The sequence below is a fragment of the Haplochromis burtoni genome, unplaced genomic scaffold, assembly GCF_018398535.1.
Source record: "Haplochromis burtoni strain Fernald_Lab_line unplaced genomic scaffold, NCSU_Asbu1 Contig_79, whole genome shotgun sequence".
Taxonomy (NCBI): Eukaryota; Metazoa; Chordata; class Actinopteri; order Cichliformes; family Cichlidae; genus Haplochromis; species Haplochromis burtoni.
This window is the reverse complement of record NW_024582440.1, coordinates 2225530-2247945: the sequence shown is the minus strand read 5'-3', so window position 1 is coordinate 2247945 and position 22416 is coordinate 2225530. Positions and strand designations below refer to the sequence as shown.

At 40.3% G+C, this 22416-nt stretch overlaps 2 protein-coding genes and 1 non-coding gene across 3 annotated transcripts; 1 reads left to right on the top strand and 2 right to left on the bottom strand.

The window, feature by feature from the left end:
* Positions 1-141: 141 nt before the first annotated feature.
* On the bottom strand, positions 142-12785 carry LOC102290797 (matrix remodeling-associated protein 8). Its single transcript, XM_005924667.3, has 12 exons — positions 12182-12785; positions 11596-11622; positions 11209-11511; positions 10354-10455; positions 10129-10262; positions 8422-8601; positions 5514-5655; positions 3117-3275; positions 2998-3022; positions 2833-2918; positions 2674-2745; positions 142-2592 (listed from the first exon to the last, which is right to left on the bottom strand). Exons 1-12 carry the CDS (start codon positions 12231-12233, stop codon positions 2570-2572), a joined length of 1305 nt encoding a protein of 434 aa, XP_005924729.1. The 5' UTR covers positions 12234-12785; the 3' UTR covers positions 142-2569.
* A 174-nt stretch (positions 12786-12959) lies between these two features.
* On the bottom strand, positions 12960-13031 carry trnae-uuc. Its single transcript has one exon. It is a non-coding gene; the product is annotated as a tRNA-Glu (tRNA).
* A 404-nt stretch (positions 13032-13435) lies between these two features.
* On the top strand, positions 13436-22360 carry psma5 (proteasome 20S subunit alpha 5). Its single transcript, XM_005924666.3, has 10 exons — positions 13436-13531; positions 13845-13895; positions 14289-14355; positions 14459-14585; positions 15755-15822; positions 15908-16015; positions 16115-16173; positions 16269-16371; positions 21751-21837; positions 21989-22360. The coding sequence occupies exons 2-10, from the start codon at positions 13867-13869 to the stop codon at positions 22064-22066; spliced, it is 726 nt and encodes a 241-aa protein (XP_005924728.1). The 5' UTR covers positions 13436-13531; positions 13845-13866; the 3' UTR covers positions 22067-22360.
* Positions 22361-22416: the final 56 nt, after the last annotated feature.

Genomic DNA, 22416 nt, shown 5'->3' with positions numbered 1-22416 from the left:
TCCTCCTAAATTTCATGTTTGAATTTTTAAAGTTGAATTTGATATTTTGTCATTTGAGGAGACTCCTGGGCAGAGCAGGAAATGCTGGAGAGATCATATCTGCTGGCTTAGAAATGAAACTACACAGCAACACACAGTCTGTCTTTTGTTTTTCATTTTTACTGGATTAGCAGTACAGTACAACACAATAGGTAGTTAAATTAGTATCAAGCATGGCTAACTGAGAAAAGCAAAAGCCACAGCAGATGTAACAGCAATCTTTTTTTCTTTAAGAGTGGAGTGTTATTCACACAGAGTACTGCAAGTAGGATGGTGTCCTCCTTTATGTCTTAGACACTGCAATGCTGGGATTTTACTTTGTAGTAGTTAATGCAGACTAAGCTAGGGGGCGCACAACACACGAGAGAAATCAAGTTGATGCCGTCAAATACAAATACAGCAAGCAACATCAGAATATTACAATAATAATAATAAAACCGGGGTACAAGATCTGCTCAGACGAGTGAAAGCAGAAACCCAGGAGTTTTTAAATGGCTAAGAACTTCTGCTCTCTAACTTCCTTTTCCACAATGGGCACTACTTGTGGGATGAACGAAGATGAAGCCCAAAAATAGAAAGTGAGGTAAACATCTATTCTCACACAGAGTGGAAACAATAAAATTTCACCTTCCAGATTTTTTTGTGGTTTTAACTGTAATAAAAACGCCTGCCTGTAAGTACCAGGAGCCACTTGGCTGAATGCAATATTTTGATTTCACACAGTAACAGCAGCAGTGACAGCAGAGAATTTACAACAGCGTTGTTTAACCAACTGGTTTGTATTTTGATTTAACTGCGTTGTTTGAAGTTGTGTGAGACGGTTGCTATACTGGTTATAACATGACTAAATCTTCATTAACTAGTCCAACAAAGGGTAAGAGAAACTGCTGTGAAACACGCCTCCTACATTCACAGAGGAAAAAAGAAGCAGGATGATGCCCACTAAGCAAGTGTACAATAAAAAATATCTGCATCAGAGCGTGGATACAAAACAGAACGTTTCACATATTCTGCTTGGTGGTGAGTGAGCATACAGTTAGTCAGCAGCTACTGGACGCAGTGCAGAGTTATGGTAACACTTCAGTGGCGCTTATGGGAGGAAAAGAAAAAGCAAAATCAGCATAAAAACTTTCTAACTAAAGGAATAATGATTCAGGCTGGAACTTTATCTTAACCAACTCAGAAGTGAGTCAGTTATGTGCGATCTGTGCACACATTTCTCCTTCCTTTCGCAGTCAGGTCAATCTTAGTGCAGTGAAAAAGAATTTTCCCTCTTCCTCATTTCTTAGGATTGTTTTGCATATTTGTCACAGCTATATGTTTCAGATCATCAAACAAAGATAACCTGAATTTTTAAATGATGATTTTATTTATTAAGGGGAAAAAAGTGATCCAAGCCAGCCCTGTGTGAAAAAGTATTCACCCTCATTGTGTCACAACCAGTTATTAGGCAATCAAGTTTCACAATCAAGTGGTTGTGATCATTGTCGATGAGTCTTTGACACCAGTGTGGAGGAATTTTGGCCCACGCATCTCAATCCGATTCAAGTCCCGACTTTGACTAGGCCACTCCAAAACACTTTTTTAAACATTTCAGAGGTGGCCTTGCTGGTGTGTTTTGGACCATTGTCCTGTTGCGAAAACACGAACTGACGATCAGACGGGATTTTTAGGTAGAGAACAGAATTAATTGTTCCATCGATTAGCCAACACTGCCACCACCATGTTCTCTTTATGAAATGCTGTTTTAGATTTACACAACATGTAACGGGACTGAAACCTTCCAAAAAGTTCAGCCTTTGTCCACAGAATACTTTCCAAATGTGAGATGAGACTTTGTGTTGTGTTCAGTCAGCTGTGGTTTTCTCCTTGGAGCTCTCCCACGGATGCCATTTTTGCTCAGACTTATTATTTTTTTCCCAACTGTTGAATCATGAACTCTGACCTTAACTAAGAAAAGTGAGGTCTGCAGCTCTTTAAATGTTGTTCTGGGTTCTTTTGTGAACTCCTGGAGTTGCCCTGAGTTGTCGATGTGCTCTTGGAGCAATTTTAGTGGGCCAGCCACTCCTAGTAAGGTTCAGCACTGGTCCAAGTTTTCTCCGTTTGTGGATAATGGCTCTCACTCTGGCTCACTGGAATCCCAGAGCATTTTTGGATATTTCTTTTTTAAACCAATTAATAAATGAAATCACCATGTGAAAACTGGATTTTGTATTTACTCTGATTATCTTTGTCTAATAGTAAAATTTGTTTGATGATCTAAAACATGTAAGTGTGACAAATACACAAACAAACTAAGAAATGAGGAAGGGGGCATATACTTTTTCACAGTCCTGTTTGTATCTAATATCTACAATTTGGCAACACAAAACCTCAGTGTTCTTTTTCTGAATGTCACAACACAGATTTTTGCAACACTGCGTTTCTCTCTGCGGCATCTCTCCTGACAGGACAGAAGACGGTATGGAGGTGTTTAGCTTGGAGCGCAGCCTCTGGACCAGCCAGTGACTCCAGTTCCACTTCTTTTATTTCACTTAGAGAACTTCTGCATCTCTGCAAGAAAGAAAGATAGATTGAGTTTGAGGAAGAGAGTGTCAGGTGATTCATGATAGATGTTCGCATGTGTCTGCGTACCTTTGTCGAGATCAATGAATTTTGGCTGAGTTTTCACATGGGCTTTTTCTTTCAGCAGGTTGTTCTTGTAGTCTAAACACAGAAAGACCACATATAATCCCATCTGAGAGATGAACCAATATTTTTTTACACTCCACTCTTTTCTTTCTCTTAACTCACCGAATCTTCTTTCCTCCGGGCTGCACACATTCACCTCAGTAACGTCCATCTCAAACTCATTTGAGCAGCTCTGACTTCTGCTGGGCCTATCACAGTGAGGAGGACACACGTGGGTGAAGAAAGCGGTTATATGTGTGTGTGTCTGTGTGTATTGTCAGCACTCACCCCATATACGACTGAGGATACATTTCTGCAAACACAAGAACATTTAATGAGATTCAAAAGAAGGGGGAAAAAAAGCAGATTCTGAGTGATTTATCTGAAATCAGCAGTCAGCTTCACACCTTTGGTCGTGCGTCGTCGTACGATGACGACGATGATGAGGACAACAAATGCCAGGAGCAGGAAGGAGGTGAGGACGTAGCCCAGAGGCAGGAGAAAGTGGTGCCTTTGCTCAGGCAAGATGACGGTGATGACTCGCGGTGATTCAGCCTTAGCTGTCTCTGAGCAATAGAAGAGTGACAGCAGTCAGCATTTCTTTTTCATCTGTTCTTCATCTTTTCCCTCACAAACAAACCGGTGTGTCATTACGTGGTTTACAGATGTAGTAAACAAGACCGGAGCTTCCATTTGAACAGACATTACTCCTGTCGTGAGTGTCACATTGTTTTTTGTTTTGGACAGTGTACCGGCTAAAGACTTGGAGGGAAAAGAAAAAAAACCCCACAGATTTCTGCTGAGACTCATCTTGTTGTTAGTATTTTGTGTTTACACCATAAAGACACGCTCTCCTTGCTGGTACATCTGGTGGCATGGCTCACATGAGACGACCTTTTTTTTTTTTTCTTCCTACACATGTTGTACTAGATTTCCTGCTGTACGACATGCAAAACACGTTATGGAAGTGAGAAATAATTAGTCGTCTTTTTTCTATCTCAGCACGGTTCTGCTGAGTATTCACAAAGAGAGGATCAAGGCGAGTCTGGTTTCATTTAGCTTCATAAGGAAAAAAAAAAAAAAGAGTTAAAAAAGTGCAAGGCAGGAGGCAGCTGCGGACCTCAGACTCAACATATTAAAGCCAAAATGAGATCCAGACTGTCATGCTCTGATTTACTTTTCCTGGCAGTAAAACACAGAAAAGCGACAAGCGCGAGAGAAGTGAAGGAAGCAGTGAGAGCCGAGGGAGAGGAAGGAGACGATGAGATGTTTCTCCAGAGGTATGCCTCACAGAATAAAGCTAGAAAAGATTTCTAGCAGACATCCCAAACACAGCACATGGACACAAAAAAGAAAACATAAAAACAAAACACATCGACGTTATAAATCCTCTGATTGTTTTATAAAGACTTTTTTCCTCCCCTGACATGAGAACATGTGTGTTTTTATTCAAACTGGCCGCAATGACGGTGCTAAAACTCCACGGATAAATAACTCTAATGGGAGGGAGGGAGGGAAAGGGTGACCTACATCTCATTAACCCCATTTCATCAACAAATTCCTCGCTCCCTTCTTGTTCTTCTTTCCTCTCTTTCTCCCTCTGTCTACCTTTCAGTTTGACTTTCTTCTTGTGTGACCAGCTGTTTTGCAGATGAGGCACGCTTCCTGTTCTTGTCCAAAAGCTGCAGAAAATGGCTCCTTTCTTTATATGTGAAGGGAAAAAGTCAGGCGAGCTCATCAAAGCAGAAAAATAAGAAGGACCCGGCAGAAGGCAAACAAAAGTGGGGTAATGAGTGAGACAAATTCTTGCTGAATGCGTGGAGAGAGCCAAAGTCAACACGGCAGCAGACAGCCAGAGGGGGCGAAACGAGAGAGATAAGAAGACATAATACTGCAGTAGACTACTGTAATGTCTGAGAGTGCAGAGGAGCAAGCAACAAAACAGATAAACCAGCACCATTCCCGTGGATAAAATCCTACTTTATTATTACAGCTCTGGGAGCGAAGGATTAATTGAGTGGGCAGATCTGGACTTCAGTCCTGTGACTGTATGCAAGAGATTCCACTGAAATGAGATCGGTCTTCTTGGCATGAACTTTAGGCACACACACATATTTACACACACAGATGGACTCAGCCACAGGCATTTCTAAAGCCGTCTCAATGATTTTCCCACATTGATACATGTGCCATTAGCAACTTTGCTTCAGTTACCTTCTGGAAAAACAAACCCATGCACCAGAAACTCTCTCATTATCGAAGAATTTGAGGTAGGCTGCTGGCAAGCCATCGTGCCAAACACCCCTCCTCCTCCTCTCCACTGTGTCTTTTCTCTTTTACTGATGTCCACCCAACGAAAGAACTTTTCAGACCAGGCAAAGAGTTGAGAAATTTGTGTGGACAAAGCAATCCCTACAAACCTTAAATGTGCAACTACACACATACGTGAAATTTAGACAAACGTGAAAAGTGGCGAGGGTGAGGCTTAGAGGGTTTTGGCGGAGGTTAAAAGGCCTGGCATCAAAGAAGCTGACAGTGCAAGAAAGAAGAGGGTCTCTTCACCCACACCCTTTCTTTTTTTTCTTCCTCTGCTGCTACTTCTTTTGTAGAGTGTGAGTCAATGAATGAGGACAAAACAAGACGGGGTTAGTGAAGGAAAGAGCAGATGTGTATGTTTCCCCTTCTCCTAATCGTACACATGATAGTTCAAATCCACCAGGTCATAAAACATTCTCTCTGCTAAGATACTCATGGTGACAAGAGCAGGAAGAAAGAGACTGTGTGTTTGTGTTTTTGTGAGTTACCCTTGTCTTCGCTGGGCAGTGATTTAGCCGGCATTGTTGGCTTAACCAGCGAAGGCTCCACTGTGACCTGAAATACTCTTCTCTCGTGGAGACCACAGTAATGATGGTGGAGGTGGCAGGAATACAGCCCCTGGTCTGCTGGCTGTCAGAACACAAATACATATTAAACTATATGTATATAAAGTCAAAACCCTAAAATGGGTTGTTGTTAGCAGACAGACAAATGGAAGAAAATATCAAAGAAGAGTGAAAAATAGGACCGAGATTGTACAAAGGGCATCAGTACAAACTGTATTAATATTAACAATATGAACTATACAAATATAATGAATTTAATAGAAATTAAATCCAAGTTTATTAAAAGACTGAATTCTCTTTAAAGATTTTTTTTCACATCAATATTTTATTTTCACTGTGTAATGAATCGTGGCTAGAAAATAAGCCCGTAATCAAATGTTGCTAGATTGTTTTATATCAGCCACCCCACCTAAGCCCATCCCAGTGGCTGATCTGATCTAAAAAAAAAGATTTTGGTCTTAGATTGTGAGATTAAATGTGTTTTATCTATCCTCTGTACTCAACAAGGGATCGATACAGGCTCAAAAATGCTGGAAAAAAATATTACATGACTTACAAGCTGCAAATCTTCAATCTGGCAGTAAAATTTTGCGTCGCATCATTAACACTAGTAAAATTACAGTAGAAAAGAAATCAGCTGGTTCTGAGAAGATTAGATAGGAGGTCCTCACTCATTTTTCATGGAATGACCCTTTAGATTTTTTTTTACAACAAGACTTTCTTGAATAAGAGTAAAGCTCTGTGATTATACAGTACTGTGCAAAAGTCTTAAGCAATTCCTCATTTCTTCATATTTTGCTAGGAAAATGTGAAATAGGTCCATAGGTTATTATAAATGGAGATAGAGTATATTAGGGGTGATCGTGGCTCAAGAGTGGGGAGTTCGCCTTGTTGCCGGTTCGAGTCCCGGCTTGGACAGTCTCGGTCGTTGTGTCCTTGGGCAAGACACTTCACCCGTTGCCTACTGGTGGTGGCCAGAGGGCCCGGTGGCCTCTGTCAGTGCGCCCCAGGGAGGCTGTGGCTACAATGTAGCTTGCCATCACCAGTGTGTGAATGTGTGGGTGGATGACTGGTTGTGTAAAGTGCTTTGGGGTCCTTAGGGACTAGTAAAGCGCTATATAAATACAGGCCATTTACCATAAGACAAAAACAGTTTGTACATAATAATAAGCTTGAAAGTTAATATTTAGTATGACCACTATTATTCTTCAACACAGCCTGAACTCTCTAAAGAAAGCTTTTTTTGGGGTCGTTTTTTAAAGTAGTTCTCAGGAATAGCTCTCCAGAATTTTGTTCTATTCTCGGCCACAATGATCCAACACTGCTTCAATAATGTTGAGGTCTGGGCCATGACTGATAGTGTTGCATTGGGCGTTTTTCTATCCAGGTATGTTTTTACTGCATCGTCAGTGTGTTTAGAATAATTGTCATGCTTTCCAGATGTATTGCATCATGGATCCGTCCAATAACATCTGTGGGTCTTTGACAAGATTCCCAACACCACTGGCTGAAATGCAGCAGGAAACCATGACAGAGGCTGTACCATGTTTTACAGATGGCTGTAGATACTCACTGTTGTGCCCCTCTCCTAACCCTGTTCTTTTATAATTTGGCGTACCTTAGCCTTTTCTCCCTGCGCCACCTCCTTAAAAATTGTTTCCTGACACAAATTTGGCCATGAATTAAAAGCGTTACTTGACAATGATCATGATGGTCATTACATCAGATCCAAAGTCCAATCGAAACACTGGGGTAGTCAGCTAAGGATCTTTGGGCTTTATAATGGTGAGAATAACAGCTGAATAATGCTACTAACTACAAATCATCAGAAAGGGAAAAAAAATGTATGACATAATCATAACTTATAACCAATTCCTTGGGTCCTACATGTGCAAGACTAAAAAAAAACAATATTGCTCAATAGACTAACAGGCAAACCTGTTTACTTTCACCACAGAGTTGAACAGCAGAATTTAGCAACATCTGGGAATTGTCAAAAATACATTTGTGCAAGAGTCAGAAGTGAATTGTTGATACAAATTTTTTCAAACACCCCCTCAGTTCATGCTCTGTATGAAACAAGCTGTTTTAGCTCCTTTAAGGGCACTCTGTGAATTCAAGAAAATCCGAAATAAATTTAAACTGTGCATCAAAATCTTATTTTTTTAAAAGTTATTGAAGATTTTACATGTTGTACAGTCATTAAACGCTGGAAACACAGGACAGTTTAAAGAAAGCATTAAAAGCATTCATGAGTGCATGTAAATGCCTGACCACAGCTGTATGTAAGACAGAGAAAAGAAAAAAAATTAGGCCCATGTTAAACACATCTGTTTTCATGCATCAGAGAAGTTGTGCCGTTACACACAACGGATATCTGAGAAAAAAAATTGTGTTCATTTTGAAAATATCTGCCTATGGTTTTTTGTAGCTGACCAGAAAACGGCTCCCTAAAGTTTCCCGAGCCTGTATATAAATGAAATGTTATGATTTATGAGATCTGTTTGCTATTATAACAAATGGCAATAACTGTTGCTGTTGGGGTTTTTTAAAACTGCATTGGTTGCCCAACATATTGTGGTTTAAAACCTCATTTTTCCCAATGGAGCAATAAAGTTTGACTTGAAAAGAGATGCATTACTAATGAAAGTTTCATCTGTTCTGGAAACACTGTTTACATGTATACACACAAATACACGCTTTTGCAGACGCTTTTATGCCAAGAGCATTGGACCACAGATTTGTTAAAGCACAGATGAACCTCATGAGAAGTGAGCCTATACCACTTTTGTTTAAGTAGCTCTCTTTTAAAAAGCTCACACATACGCACCTGCAGGTCAGATATGGTGAGTGAGAAGTCTCCTTCGGAGAAGGCGTGATTGCTGATATTCATCTTCCTCTGAAGGAACAGAGGTCCATAGCTCCGCTGCTCCCCAGAGGCGTACAGGTCCACAAGCCGGTCAGCTCGGTCATGGGAAATTCCTGGAGCCTGACGGTCCCAGTGAACCACCTGAAGAGCCAGATATATCAGTTAATGTACAGTTGTAGTTAAACATTTACACATATTAATTATGAGCATGAATGCAATCATAATTTTGGACTTTTAATGATTTCTTTTCCAGGGTGGAATGATTGTACAGCATACATCTTTAATGATTAAAACAAAAAACAAAACAACAAGAACAGGGTGCACAAGTTCTGAATTTATTTAGGATTTTCTCAAATCCTCAAGTCAACACACACTTAATTCAATCTTTTAATAAGTAGTGCTGAAAGTTCTACAATGTCTTTTAACAATGCCAAGGCCTATTAACCCCTTGTTTAACTTTTTGTTTGTGATCATGATTGATGACAACCGATAGTTTATCTTTGGCAACATAAAAAGGATTTGTTTGGCAGCATCCATTGGACTGACCAATACTCAGAACAACAGGAAACTCCAAGGAACTCAGTGAAAATCTAACAAGGAGAACTGTAGATTCACACAAGTAAGGTCTCTTGGAGCCATTTCTAAAACAACTGCTTAATCCAAAATCATCACTTAAAACAACTTTATGTATGTACAAGTTATTTGGATGCATTATTAATTTGCCAAGATGTGGGCAAAGACCCAAACTGTCTTGGCAAAGGCAATTTGGGTCAGTTTGGGCAAAGACAGTTTCCCTCTGATGAGAGGAAATTGGTGAGGATGTTCTGGAACTACCCAGGAATCACCAAGCATCAAGCCTGATATTAACTGGAAACTGCTGGAAGACCAGCATCACTGTCCATGGTGAAGTGAATTTTAAATCACCATGTACAGAGAGGGTGCCGACCAAGAAGGAAGCTCCTGCTCCAAAATAAACTCTTTTTTGCAGCTGTCCATATGGACCAGTCAAATGCCTTCTGGACAAAAATAAGACGGTCAGATGAGACAAACATTAAACTCTTTGGATATAATGAGAAGCGGGATGGTTGAAGAGTTAAAGGTAAGGCTTTCAAACCTAAGAACATTGTACCAACTGTCAAGCACGGTGGTGGCCATCATGCTCTGGGGCTGTGTTGCTGCTAGTGGTACCGGTACATTGTACAAAGTAGATGGAATAAGAAAGAAGGAGGATTGCCTCCAAATTCTTCAAATTCACCTCAAATCATCAGCTAAATGGTTGAAACTTGGACACAGTTTGGTGTTTCAACAGGAAAATGATCCCAAACACGTCAAAACTGGTTTTGGAATAAATAAAGTAGATTAACATTAAGCAACTGGAATGGCCTTCCCAAATTCCCGAACTCACCTCATTGAAATTTGAGGACTATGCTTAAAAGATGTCTCAATCAACCAATTAAATAACCTCTACCATTTCTGCCAAAAAGAGTGATTTGCACTCAGTTCTTGTCATTAAAGTCATTAAACATGTATGCTGTACAATTGTTACACCCTGGAAAAACAGTTCAAAGAAATAATCCAAAGCAGATTAACCAGGACATGTACATGTCAATTGTAATGTTAAAAACAAATGTTAGCTCTTGATCTGTCTCGGGAAACAAGTAGAAACACCTGCTGATCCTCCTCCTCGTCGCTCCAGTCTGTCCACACACTACGTCGGTTGATGCACGGCAGCACTGCAGTGCTCCCAAGCAGCACCACGTACACGGCCTTATGCCCATCCCAGTATCGCTGTTCTTTACGGCCTTTGTGGCAAAAACAAGTCAAAGGGGTTTGTGGATTAATACTAATGTACTTCAGCTCACATGCTGATAGCTGATAGAGTGTGATACATACGTGATTTAGTGACATTGAGCTGAACTCTGAGTGTCTCGTAAAGGTTGCAGTAGAGATGGTGGAGGTTGCAGGAGTACAGACCTCGGTCATTCATCGTCACATCTGTCATCACATGTAGAAGTACAGCAAATCAAGCATGGCCACTTAGGAAACAGAAGTGCAAAACTTCATATTAAAGCAAACCTTTTTCCAAAACCTTTTAGATTTAATGGCATTTTGTTTCATTATCAAGTAATGTAGTTTATAGAGGCTTCATATTTATTCCTTTGTGTGGCATTTAGGTATCTGTGAAACCTTTGTTGACTCTGTGTTTGAGATTTGGTGTTGGATGGTAATCTATGTAAACTGGGCATTTTAGTTTTTGGTAATGGGGTGGCAATGGGGACCAGTTGCGCACTGATGGGAAATCAGAGACAAATACCGAACTAAATCACTTGAAAAATTTCCACACAGAGCTTTAATGATTTTAATCATAGCCAGACCGACTGCCTCTATTAGAAGACATGGTTGCCCTGTAACAGTATAGTGGTCACACTGATGCAATTTAGCCATACCTCTGCATGGAAGAGAGGTGATAAGGGGATGATATCTGATTGTGAGGGGAGTGTGTCAGGATGCATTTGGCTTTCTACCCTAACAAATATCTAGATGGTCTTTGATTTTAACTGCATTTCAGTGGCAATGATTCACCTTTCTTTTAAAATATTTGTCTACATACTTAATATGTGATCTGAAATATTTGTTATAAGAACATAACAAGCAAAGCCACAGTGAGACACACCAACAAAGTAATGTTGGCCAGTTACAGTTACACATGAAAGACAAAAACAGAATGTGTCTGTATGTGTGTGTGACCTTTGATAACCAGGGAGAAGTTTCCATCTTTGAAGGCTGTCGGGTTGAGACCAACCCTGCCCAGATTGTAGGAGTTGTACATCCTTTGTTCTCCTGCCGAGAACATGTCCACTACCCTTTCCATGGCGTAGTCCGGATAAGCCCGGTACATATCCCAGTGGATCACCCTCTGCCTGTCTCTCACCCTGTCCCTGGTCCACACCATCCGGCTGCTCACACACTGCAGCACCAGCTTTGAACCAGCGCGGGAGCTCACATTATAACCTGCCACAACCACGCTGCTGCTCTCAGCCTGACATGACACTGACAAAGGACAGACAGGGTGTAACATTTTTAGTACTCATGGACACATAGATCACATGTGCACACACACAAGGAGAAACCTACCTGCAGTGAAGAAGCAAGCCACAGGGACTGAAAAAATAAAACAAAAAACAGTAGAAATAAGCAAAAGGGTTAATCACTTAAACAGATATTCAGACCAAATCTGTAGGTCCCTGCATCTGAAAATGCATGTATGTGTGTGCATGTGTGTGTGTAGGCAATTTACTGCCGGTGTAAACTAATATATATTGCTATCTGGAAACCCTTTTGGGCTTTGTTTTTGTACTGTGCAGTTAGGTCTGATTGAAATTAACCCTCCCTCAGTGTTTCTCATCTCCGACGAATGTATCTGCACTGTAAGTGTGGACGGAAGTCTGGTTTTAAAATCAGCCCAGAAAGGTCAAATACATCAATCTACCTTAACGACACTAGAAACAAACAAACAAATCTTTAACAAATCTTTCAAACGTTCTTTCACCTCAGAAAAAAAGGAAAAACGAGGAAAAGTTACTTAGTAAAATATATTTTTAATTTCTTTAGAGTGTTCTCCACTGCTGAGTCCAACTTCTAAAATACTTTAACTCACGAATGCAAAGTCTATCCACGCTTACAACAAAAGCAAAACAGTGCTTCACTCCAGCCTACTTACTGTGGATCAAGAGGAGAGTCTGAAAAATGATGTCGTCCCTCTTGGTTTTCATCTTTTCAGTTTTAAGCCGATAAGTCAGTGTTCTGCACCTGGCAGTCCGCCCTGAGCATGAGAAAATATGTCCAGCCTGTCTGTTCGCAACAACAACCCGTCAAGGTTAGTCACATTTCAGAGTTTGGAGAGACCTTCGCTGCCACAGCATTAAGTTAGAGCTTCACCACAGAACCAAAACAGAACCGAGCGGAACTGAAATCAGTCGGGAAATGAAACCCGACACCGCCAAGTAAACCTCCTCTCACAAAACCCCCGACTAATTAGCCTACAATAAAAAAATCTCAAGAGAGACTTTTGTTTTTACACTTACATTCTCTTACTTTTCCACTTAGTTGTGTTAATAGCTGTACATCATTACTTTTGCAGTGGTGACATATTGGTATTAGAGCACATTTCAAAAGCCACACTATTTTTCCAGTAGCACTCAGCATAGTAAGCCAAACAATCATTTCCAAGAGCATAGCAGATAACTTAGCGACGACTAATCTCGATAGGCTGCCAGGTGCATTTAACCTGATGAAGAAATCAGACAAATCAACAGGTCATCGTCTCTTCTAATTCAGCTCAATGACGACACCCAGCGGTTGGTTCCGCTCTCAAGTGACCACAATAATTTAATAAATTATACTGTGTTTTGGAGCCCATTGTGCCATTTTGTCACTACGAAGGCCAAGTTCGACATTCACGTGAAAGACATTAAAATCCCATCGTCACAAAAGAGGCGTTCCCATACCGGGAGTCGAACCCGGGCCGCCTGGGTGAAAACCAGGAATCCTAACCGCTAGACCATATGGGACACTGTACTCGCCAGCCGTGCAATGTTGCATAATACATGTACGTAAACGCATGGCACCCAACGATCATTACCTTTGTCTGTTTTTGTTAAGTTGTATTCTTGTTATTCTGATTTGCACGAATTGGAACAATTATTTGTCTTCAGTAAATTTCATTAACAATTTGTCTTCAGACAAAAAGAAAAATTATGATTGTAGGAAACAACATCGTGTTTTCAGGCAACATTACCCAGCTTTATTTTTCCTAATTTTTCACAAATACCAGTATTATAATGTGCTTTCTTGTTTTTGAATTTTACAAGTAAAAACACATAATAACAACCACAAAATCAAAAGCTTTTAAATTCAGAGTACATAAATAAAGTTAATTTAATGAAGTATATTTTGACTTGGAGACGCGGAACATTAGTTAGGGAATTGCTAACAACCGGTACGTTTGGATGTAACACACCAAACGCTTCCTCTGAAACAAGCGAACTCATTGAAGGGTTTTTGGCTGAAGGTAAACGAGCCGAGCAAGTGAAGTTATTTTGAATAATACTGGGAAATTGTACACATATATTTCCCCGGACATTGTTAAGCTGATGGAATTTTGATGTTTGATGTATATTTGTGTCTAATATGCAGTTAATTGTGTAATTGGTTGCGCTGTTAGCTAGCACGCCTGCTCGATATCACCGCTAACTGCAGCTAGCAGATAACCCGGTGTCACAGCAAACTTGAAACCAAAAACTAGAATCAGCTCTCAATATTTGCTTTAACTTGTTGGTACTGTACAGAAATCTTACACAAATAACGCATCTATCTTTTTCTAGATCCTGCGTTTAACGTTAAAAGATGTTTTTGACCAGATCGGAATATGACAGGTAGGTGCAGCACAAACTGCTTTGTCATTTATTGAGCGCTTAACAGAGGGAAATGAACAAACGAACGAGAGCACACGGGTGTTTTATTGTCTACCCGAGAAAGAAAGCCCGGTTAAACGCCGAAAGAAAATATAGAAAATACTGACTTCGTTAAACCCTTATTGTAACAGTGTCTCTACAGCTTGTATCAGCTAGCGGCTAATAATCAATGTTAGGAAAAAGTTGGTTTGCTTTCACTTTCGGTATGCCATCCTTTTCAAGATGAGCGTTTATTTACTTTACTGTTATGAGGGAATAGACGTGCAAATAATAATAGTGAAAAATAACGTTTACAGCTATCTTTAATATATTAAGCGTTGTTAAAATTTCTAAACTTTAATTTCTGTTTTCCAGAGGTGTGAACACATTTTCTCCTGAGGGAAGATTGTTCCAGGTTGAATATGCCATAGAGGCAATAAAAGTGAGTACTTCACAGGAATCTTTAACTATTTCTGTGCGGTTATTAAACAAAGTGATTATATTCAAGCTCATCTATTTTCTTTGGCCTGGCTTTGCTCTTCTAGTTGGGCTCCACAGCCATCGGTATCCAGACTTCAGAAGGGGTATGTCTGGCTGTGGAGAAGAGGATCACCTCTCCCCTGATGGAGCCCAACAGCATTGAGAAGATCGTGGAGATTGATAGTCACATTGGTAAGTGGAAATGGACCATGACAAAGGATTAAGGCTTTTGTTGACATAATATTACTGGCTGTTTTTTGTAATGAGAAAAGATATCCAGTCAGCTAAATCAGTTAATTGATTCTTTGATTAAAATTGGACTTGAAATGCATGTTATTGTTTTTGTTTTTTACACAGAAATCCAGTGCAATATTGTTAAAGAAAAAGAAAAGCAAAAATATTTATTATTTTCTTTTTAGCCCAGAAAATATTATTATTAATTGAATGTACACTTCAATTTTCAAAAAACTTTTATTCCCTTACAAAAAGAGAAATGTGGACAAAAGCAACTGAAACCGTCTAGCTCAATAGATTGAAACAACCTAAAGAGTCATTCCATGTGAATTCATTAAATCTTAAAAAAGATTCCAGCCAGACCCTCTCTGATTTACTTCAGAGCACTGATTTTAAATATTTTTGCAATTAAATCAGAGCCATTTAAACCAAGCATTGCTTAAACCAAATATTATTAGATTTAGTTTTTTGGCTGATATAGTTTGTGTGACAATATAGACCAAATTAAAGCTGTTAATGAAATTATTTTTGAAAGCATCATCTCTTTATTTGGTCCCTTTGCAAGACTGTAAAGCAGAAAATAGATAAATAAACATTTTAAGTAAACAAAGTGCCATTAATAGTACTTTACACCAGAGAATATCACTGGGCTACTCCATGTAAAGATTGGTGAAAATATCTTAAAGTTCTCTTTTTTCTTTTTTTTTCCCCCAAATATTTTGTGATTGTCAGTGTGTTGTTTTTTTGTTTTGTTTTGGGGTTGTTGTTTTTTTTGCAGCCCTCTGTTTAAGGGAGAGTATTCATCTTTTTAAAAAAAAAACACCTCGAGAAATGATTCTCTTTCCTTTGCTTCAGCAAAAACTCTTTGGTATAAGTGGCTTAAATTAGTCAGAACACTGTCTCGCAAAGCTAAGCAAATCAAGTCCCTAACTTTAATTTTCACACTGTTGTTGTAGCTGTTTCAGACAAATTTTAATCATCCACATTCTTGCACAGTAAAGCTTTCCTTCGGATTACACGAAATTTCATCTCGTTTGTCTCACTTTGATGGTGAAGAGTCTTGCTTTAGGCCACAGCTTGTGAAAGATAAATGCAGGTTTTTAGTTTTCTTTCTTTTCACGTCTTAGGCTGTGCCATGAGCGGCTTGATAGCTGATGCCAAGACTCTTATCGACAAAGCAAGAGTGGAAACACAGGTATGATTTCAGAGCACAGCGCTGTATAAGGCATATTTAGAGTGCTGTGTTTATCTGCGGTTAACCTGTATGTGCTCTGTTTCAGAACCACTGGTTCACTTACAATGAGACGATGACAGTGGAGAGTGTGACTCAGGCTGTGTCCAACCTGGCGCTGCAGTTTGGTGAGGAAGATGCAGACCCTGGTGCCATGGTGAGTCACTCAGCCAGTGTTTGTGTTTTAATTTTGAGATGCAGACCTAAAAAGTTTGATGTTAAACTTCTATTTGTGTCTTTGCTTTGTTTTAAACAGAGTCGACCTTTTGGTGTAGCGCTTCTGTTTGGGGGAGTTGATGAAAAAGGACCTCAGCTGTATGTCAAGATAATTGTTTATTTTTAAAAAATAAGGGATATTTGCTTGCTTTGCTTAAACACATGTATCGTTTTTTTGTGTGTGTGTAATACAGGTATCACATGGACCCATCAGGAACTTTTGTGCAGTGTGATGCTCGGGCCATCGGTTCCGCATCTGAGGGAGCACAGAGCTCTCTGCAAGAGGTCTACCACAAGGTAATAACAGCCATGATACCATAGCATTGTGCCAACCATATACCTGCATTACACGCTGTGTAATTCACTCATGTTATCCAGTTAAGTACGGTACTCCTGTGTTTTCTTCACACTCCCATGTCATGCTGGAACACAGCCTGCTTCAGCGGTCAGATTGAGTCCACTTAGCTGGTACAGCTGATGAGGATATTTCAATATCAGTGTCTCAACTTCCATCACTCTGTTGCTACAAACATACAAATAGTTTTCTTGGACATTTGTCCAAGATGGGAAACCAGAAGTTTAAAAAAAAAGGTAAAAAAAAAAAAAAAGCACACTCTTAAGCTACTTTGGCCACAGCACCCAAGAAATGTAGAAAAAAAAAACCTGTCTCAGCTTCCCAAAGCTTCAGCTGAAATATTTAAAACAAAATTTCTGGAGATGCCACATCTGTCTGTCTGCGCTCGTCCACTAAACAGTGATGCAGTTCCTGGTTTGTGGAATAACCATAAACTTGTGGCTGGGATGAATGATCGCTGTGCTGACTAATTTAGGTTTTGGTTAAGCGACGTTTAAGGAACATGAAATAAATCAGTCAGCACAGAGAAGTATTGAAAAACGTTGACAGACATATTTTAGACATTTATGTCTGGTATTAAATGGTCATAAATGGCGAGAACATACATTTTGTGTGTTCTACTTATGTATACTACACTCACAGGCATTTATAATTTAATATATGGCTTAGCTGGCAAGGGACAATTTAAAATATGTCCCACGCCTTAGAGAGTTACAGGGAAGGTTTGACTCAGGTCATTTAACATTTTGAATATAGTAGGGCTGCCACGATTAGTCAACTAGTCACGATTACGTCGACTATCAAAATCGTCGACGACTAATTTAATAGTCGACGCGTCGTTTGAAGCTTTGTAAGATCACAAAAGACGCAGGAATAAGTAGTAGGATTTAAGAGTGTAATAACGGAAACAGAAGATGGCAGCACTGCATGTAAAAGGATGCCAGCTGCCGTTAAACCCCAAAGAAGAAGAAGTAGCTCTGTCCCAGAATTCATAGCGCAGTTTCCAACAGTTTCCAACAATAGACCCTGTGCACAAGAAAATGCTAACTTCCTGGTTTGAGACCGGATGTGGGGTTGTACATTTCCGGTAGCTTTACTTTGCGGTCAATCGCTACTGCGAAGATATACTCCAAAATCATGTCCAAAACTCGAAAACGAAAAGATCGCGTTAAGTTACAAGGAGCAGAAGGTGGGAACACTCACCACTGTTGTGTCATAAAAAAAAATCTAATGATCAAAAAAGCAAAAAATGAAAAATTGCTGAACGATTGCTGGTAACGGTTTCTATATATTAGTATTTACGAAGGGTATGTTGTGACTTACCTTCAAAATTACAGCAGTCCCTCGCTATAACGCGGTTCACCTTTCGCCTCGCTGTTTCGTGGATTTTTTAGTGCAAGTTTGCATGCTTATTTTTATTTTTTTTACATCACATTGTGTCCTGATCGCTGCAGACGATCTCCTCCGTGACCTCTCTCCTGTACAGTATAGAATCGCTGCATCGATCGCTAGCAGTGTGACTCTGAGGTGCAGTACTGTATGTCCACGATGTCCACGAAACGTTTTGCACCGTCAAAAAATAAAATTGGCTACTTGATTTCACCTATCGCTGGTTATTTTTAGAACATAACACCCGCGATAAACGAGGGACAGCTGAGAAATATAACATTTGAATCCATTTTCTCTTTTGCCCTGAGACGTGGGGAAAAAATATCGACAAGTCGATGAACATCATTTACAGATATATTGGGTAAATGCCCAAGACATCTATAGAAATGTAAATCACCGCTTGATTCATTCATTTGCTTAACTTGTTTTGGACCGTAAACAAGGCGCGAATAGGACGCCGGAAACAAAGCTCCCCACAAGAGTTTCCGCACCGGAAGTAGCACGTAGTCTATGACAGCAGCTAGTTAGTTTTAATACTACTCTTATTATTCTTTCTGGGTGACAAAATTAAACGTTTAACATATTTTTAGGCGAGAATGTAACTGTATAAACCTCAAATATCTGCTCAGTTTATCAAGACACCACATATTTTCAAAAGCGCTCCGACGTTTTCGGAGACATCTGTTACCCACTAGCTCGATAGCTAGCTGGGGGCAAGGCTCACTAGAGCCCGTGAGAACACCGGACTCCCGGCAAATCGTTTTCAAACCCACCGCCGTCTTTCGCTACTCAGGTTAAACATGATATATAAGTCACTTAGATAACTTAAAAATGTTATTGTTTGGCTTTTTTCAGTATTTTATTTGTTCCTGAGTAAATCGGCAGTGTTGGGAAGGTTACTTTTAAAATGTATTCCACTACAGATTACAGAATACATGCCCCAAAATGTATTCTGTAACGTATTCCGTTACGTTACTCAATGAGAGTAACGTATTCTGAATACTTTGGATTACTTAATATATTATCATGCTTTTTACAACTACACGAATGTACTACTGCTGTGATTTATTACTATTACTGAAGGTCCGCGGCTCCGAACCGTAGTAAAGGGACCTCTGGCTAATACCTCGGGTTCGTAGCCGAAAACTAGCTTTACTTTGTTGTCTGGGTCAACTTTGCTAGCCAGAGACAGAGAGAGGCGTTGAAAGGCTGCTCCAACGGAACTTATCCGGTTGTTCAGTGATGACGCGACGAATCCTACTTCCGGGCCTAAAATAGTCTGCGTTTAATATGGCTTTTGTGTTGTTAACATGTTTAATGTTATGTATTTTCTTCTATTTGATCTCAAAAAGCTCCTAAAACAGTCAGTGATCACTGTTGACCTCCCTCGGCTTTTATTACCGCTAATCATTTATTTAAGCTCAGTTTTTAAAACCTTAGGATGTAACTACAGCCCAGCCCATGCAGCAGTATATGAATGACTAACCTCGTATTGTGGATGGATTATCTCAGTTGTTCTCCTGGCTGAAGTTTGGTCCTTTTACAGCATCCTGCCATGCGATTACATTTGTTCCTGACCACCGAGAACACTCACGTTAACTTTTATCGAGTGGAAAAAAAGTTAGCTTGTTTATATTATGCTAACATAGCTGTATGTCTGTGAAGGTTCTCAGTCATCCAGGTCATCGTAGTCAAAGGAGCTTGCAAAGAAAAGCGTCTGGACTTCTTTAAGTTGCTGAAGATCTTTCACCTTCATAGAGCTTCTTAGTTCAAAAAGCAGACAACAATGTGGTGTATGCTGTACAGTGCAGCGAGGAATGCCCAGACCTCTACATTGGAGAGACCAAACAGCCACTTCACAAGCGCATGGCACAACACAGAAGAGCCACCTCCACAGGACAAGACTCAGCAGTCCATCTGCATCTTAAGGATAAAGGACACTCTTTCGAGGATGCCAATGTTCACATTTTGGACAGAGAGGACAGATGGTTTGAAAGAGGAGTGAAAGAAGCCATCTATGTCCACTGTGAGCGACCATCTTTGAACAGAGGCGGGGGTTTACGACACCAACTCTCTGCCATCTATAATCCAGTTTTGAGATCCCTTCCCAGACGCCTTAACGCCCACTCACATCCTGGGCCATCTGACCTCAGGAATTCGCATGATAAGGTGGGGCCAGGTTTCACAATGAACACACCCGAAACTCTGGCTGATTGGGACCCACACCCAGTTTCACACCTTGGCTCAGGCGATTAGAGGATCATCAGGGGGTCCTTTTGTCCCTCTGTGGGGGGAAACTCCCACTAGGTTTATATCTGGGACTCTCCACCATTTGACCTTAGAACTGAAGAAGCTTCTCGGATGAGAGGTGAAACGTCTTCAAGCAACTTAAAGAAGTCCAGACGCTAACATAGCTGTGTCGCTAGCGGTCACGTAGCACATCATTATATACCAGCTAGCCACAACTTCAGTAACCCTACAAACGTCACTGCTGTTTAGTTTTCTGTCTTCATTTATGTTGGAAGTGATAACAGAGCTGTACGTTTTAATTTGTTTCCAAAACCCCGCAGTCAGGACATGCTATATTGTATTTAGATAGAAGCTAGCGAGCTAACTTCCTGCTAACTTCTAACTCCGTTAAATGTCATAAATTCCGTTTTCATGAATTGTTACACCTGGTAGAGCAGAACGCTGATCATTTTATTAAAGATGAAAGACTTTAGACAGTTTTTCAACTCTCAGTAATGCCATAGTGATCGTTTGATATATGGACCTGCAGCGGAGTTTAGGTCCAGACACGGCTAGTGACGTCAGACTGAACAATCGGATTGTTTCGGAGGAAAACACGAACACAGCGTACAGTCGAGTCTTAATAGCTTACTTACAACTGGGCTCATCAGGCACTCTTCTTGGCTGCAGTAGTTATTATTATATTTACATGCTTCCAGCTCCCGTTTCTCCTCGATGATAGCTCCTTTTCTCCCTCCTCGCGCTCACAGACACATAACGCAGTCCATTCTCCCTGCAGCACGGACTACACTGCCCATGAGGCTACATTCTTTAGGGCTATGCAATAATTGGGGCTGTGCCTGTAGCATTCTGCCTATTAGCTTAGCACAACAACAACAAAAAGGCGCCGCTCTCTCACCCAGGAAACACAGTCGCAGAGAGCGCGTCATCCTGTAACCATGGCAACCGTAACGCTGCCGCCTGGAACAACAGAACAGCTGTCAAACAAAACCCAAACAGTCCTGACCCGCAACAATATGAAACAGGAAAGTACCGCCGTGTAATCCATTTATTTCAACAAAGTAACTGTATTCTAAATACCACCTTTTTAAACGGTAACTGTAACGGAATACAGTTGCTCATATTTTGTATTTTAAATACGTAACGGCGGTACATGTATTCCGTTACTCCCCAACACTGTAAATCGGTTTGGCTGAGATTAAAGTTATAGTTTTCACACAGCTGAATAAATGTCAAGCAGACAACTGATTATCAGAAGTGTGAGATGCTCGAGAATATACTCCGGTGTCCTGTTATATTTTAGATAGCAAGGAGTTTATTAAACTCCACCGAAACAATCTGCAAATTTCATTAAAATTTAATAAACTATCATCTTGTCTTTATTTTTAGTTAGCACATACCTTAAACACTTAAAGCTGTAAGCTAATGATAGTTATATAAGAGCAGATGCTGCTGGTGCAATAAGCTGGACGTTTTACGTCCAATGGATGCATGATCTGATTAGTCGACTAATCGCAAAAATAATCCGTGACTAGTCAACTATCAAAATAATCGTTTGTGGCAGCCCTAGAATATAGTCAGAATTTCTCCATGATGGACAGGTGTATGTTGTCAAAACTATGGACACGCAGATTTGAATAGTTTTGTCTTTTTGTCTTTCCCTGTCTCTGGAAATCTGACAGTCCATGACATTAAAAGAAGCCATCAAGTCATCTCTCACCATTCTGAAGCAGGTGATGGAGGAGAAGCTCAACGCCACCAACATTGAGGTTTGTCCCACTCTGATACTTGATACCAGAAGGTTGTATCTGTCCATTTCCAACCAAATCAGCTGTGTTATTTGGACTTAAGTTGCAAAGACCTGCTGGTGTCTAAATGGTTGTTTTTCACACATACTTTCTTAATCTGTCTCCTCTACAGCTGGCAACAGTAGAGCCTGGTAAGACCTTCCACATGTATTCCAAAGAGGAGCTGGAGGAGGTAATCAAGGACATCTAGAGCAGGAAAGACTTGGTCTCGGTTTCAGTTCTGGGCACGAGGGAAGAGGGTGTGAAGGCGCACCTGGGCCGAATGTCACAAAGCAGCCACAACTTTCTATCCGTACATTCTCATTATTTGCTGCATTCAAAATTGCAGTGCAGAAGCAGTTTCTATATACGATCCAATAATTTTTCTTTACGTCTCTCAGTATCTGTACGTGTCTGTACAGGAGTCTGACCGGGACTTATAACTGAGTGGCAAGGGGGAAAAATGTGGGGGAGGAGCGGGAGGGGTATTTTTGTTACGAATCAGTACAATTAAACTGTTGTATTCAGAAAGTTGCCGACTCTTTGCAGTTTTTGTTTTTC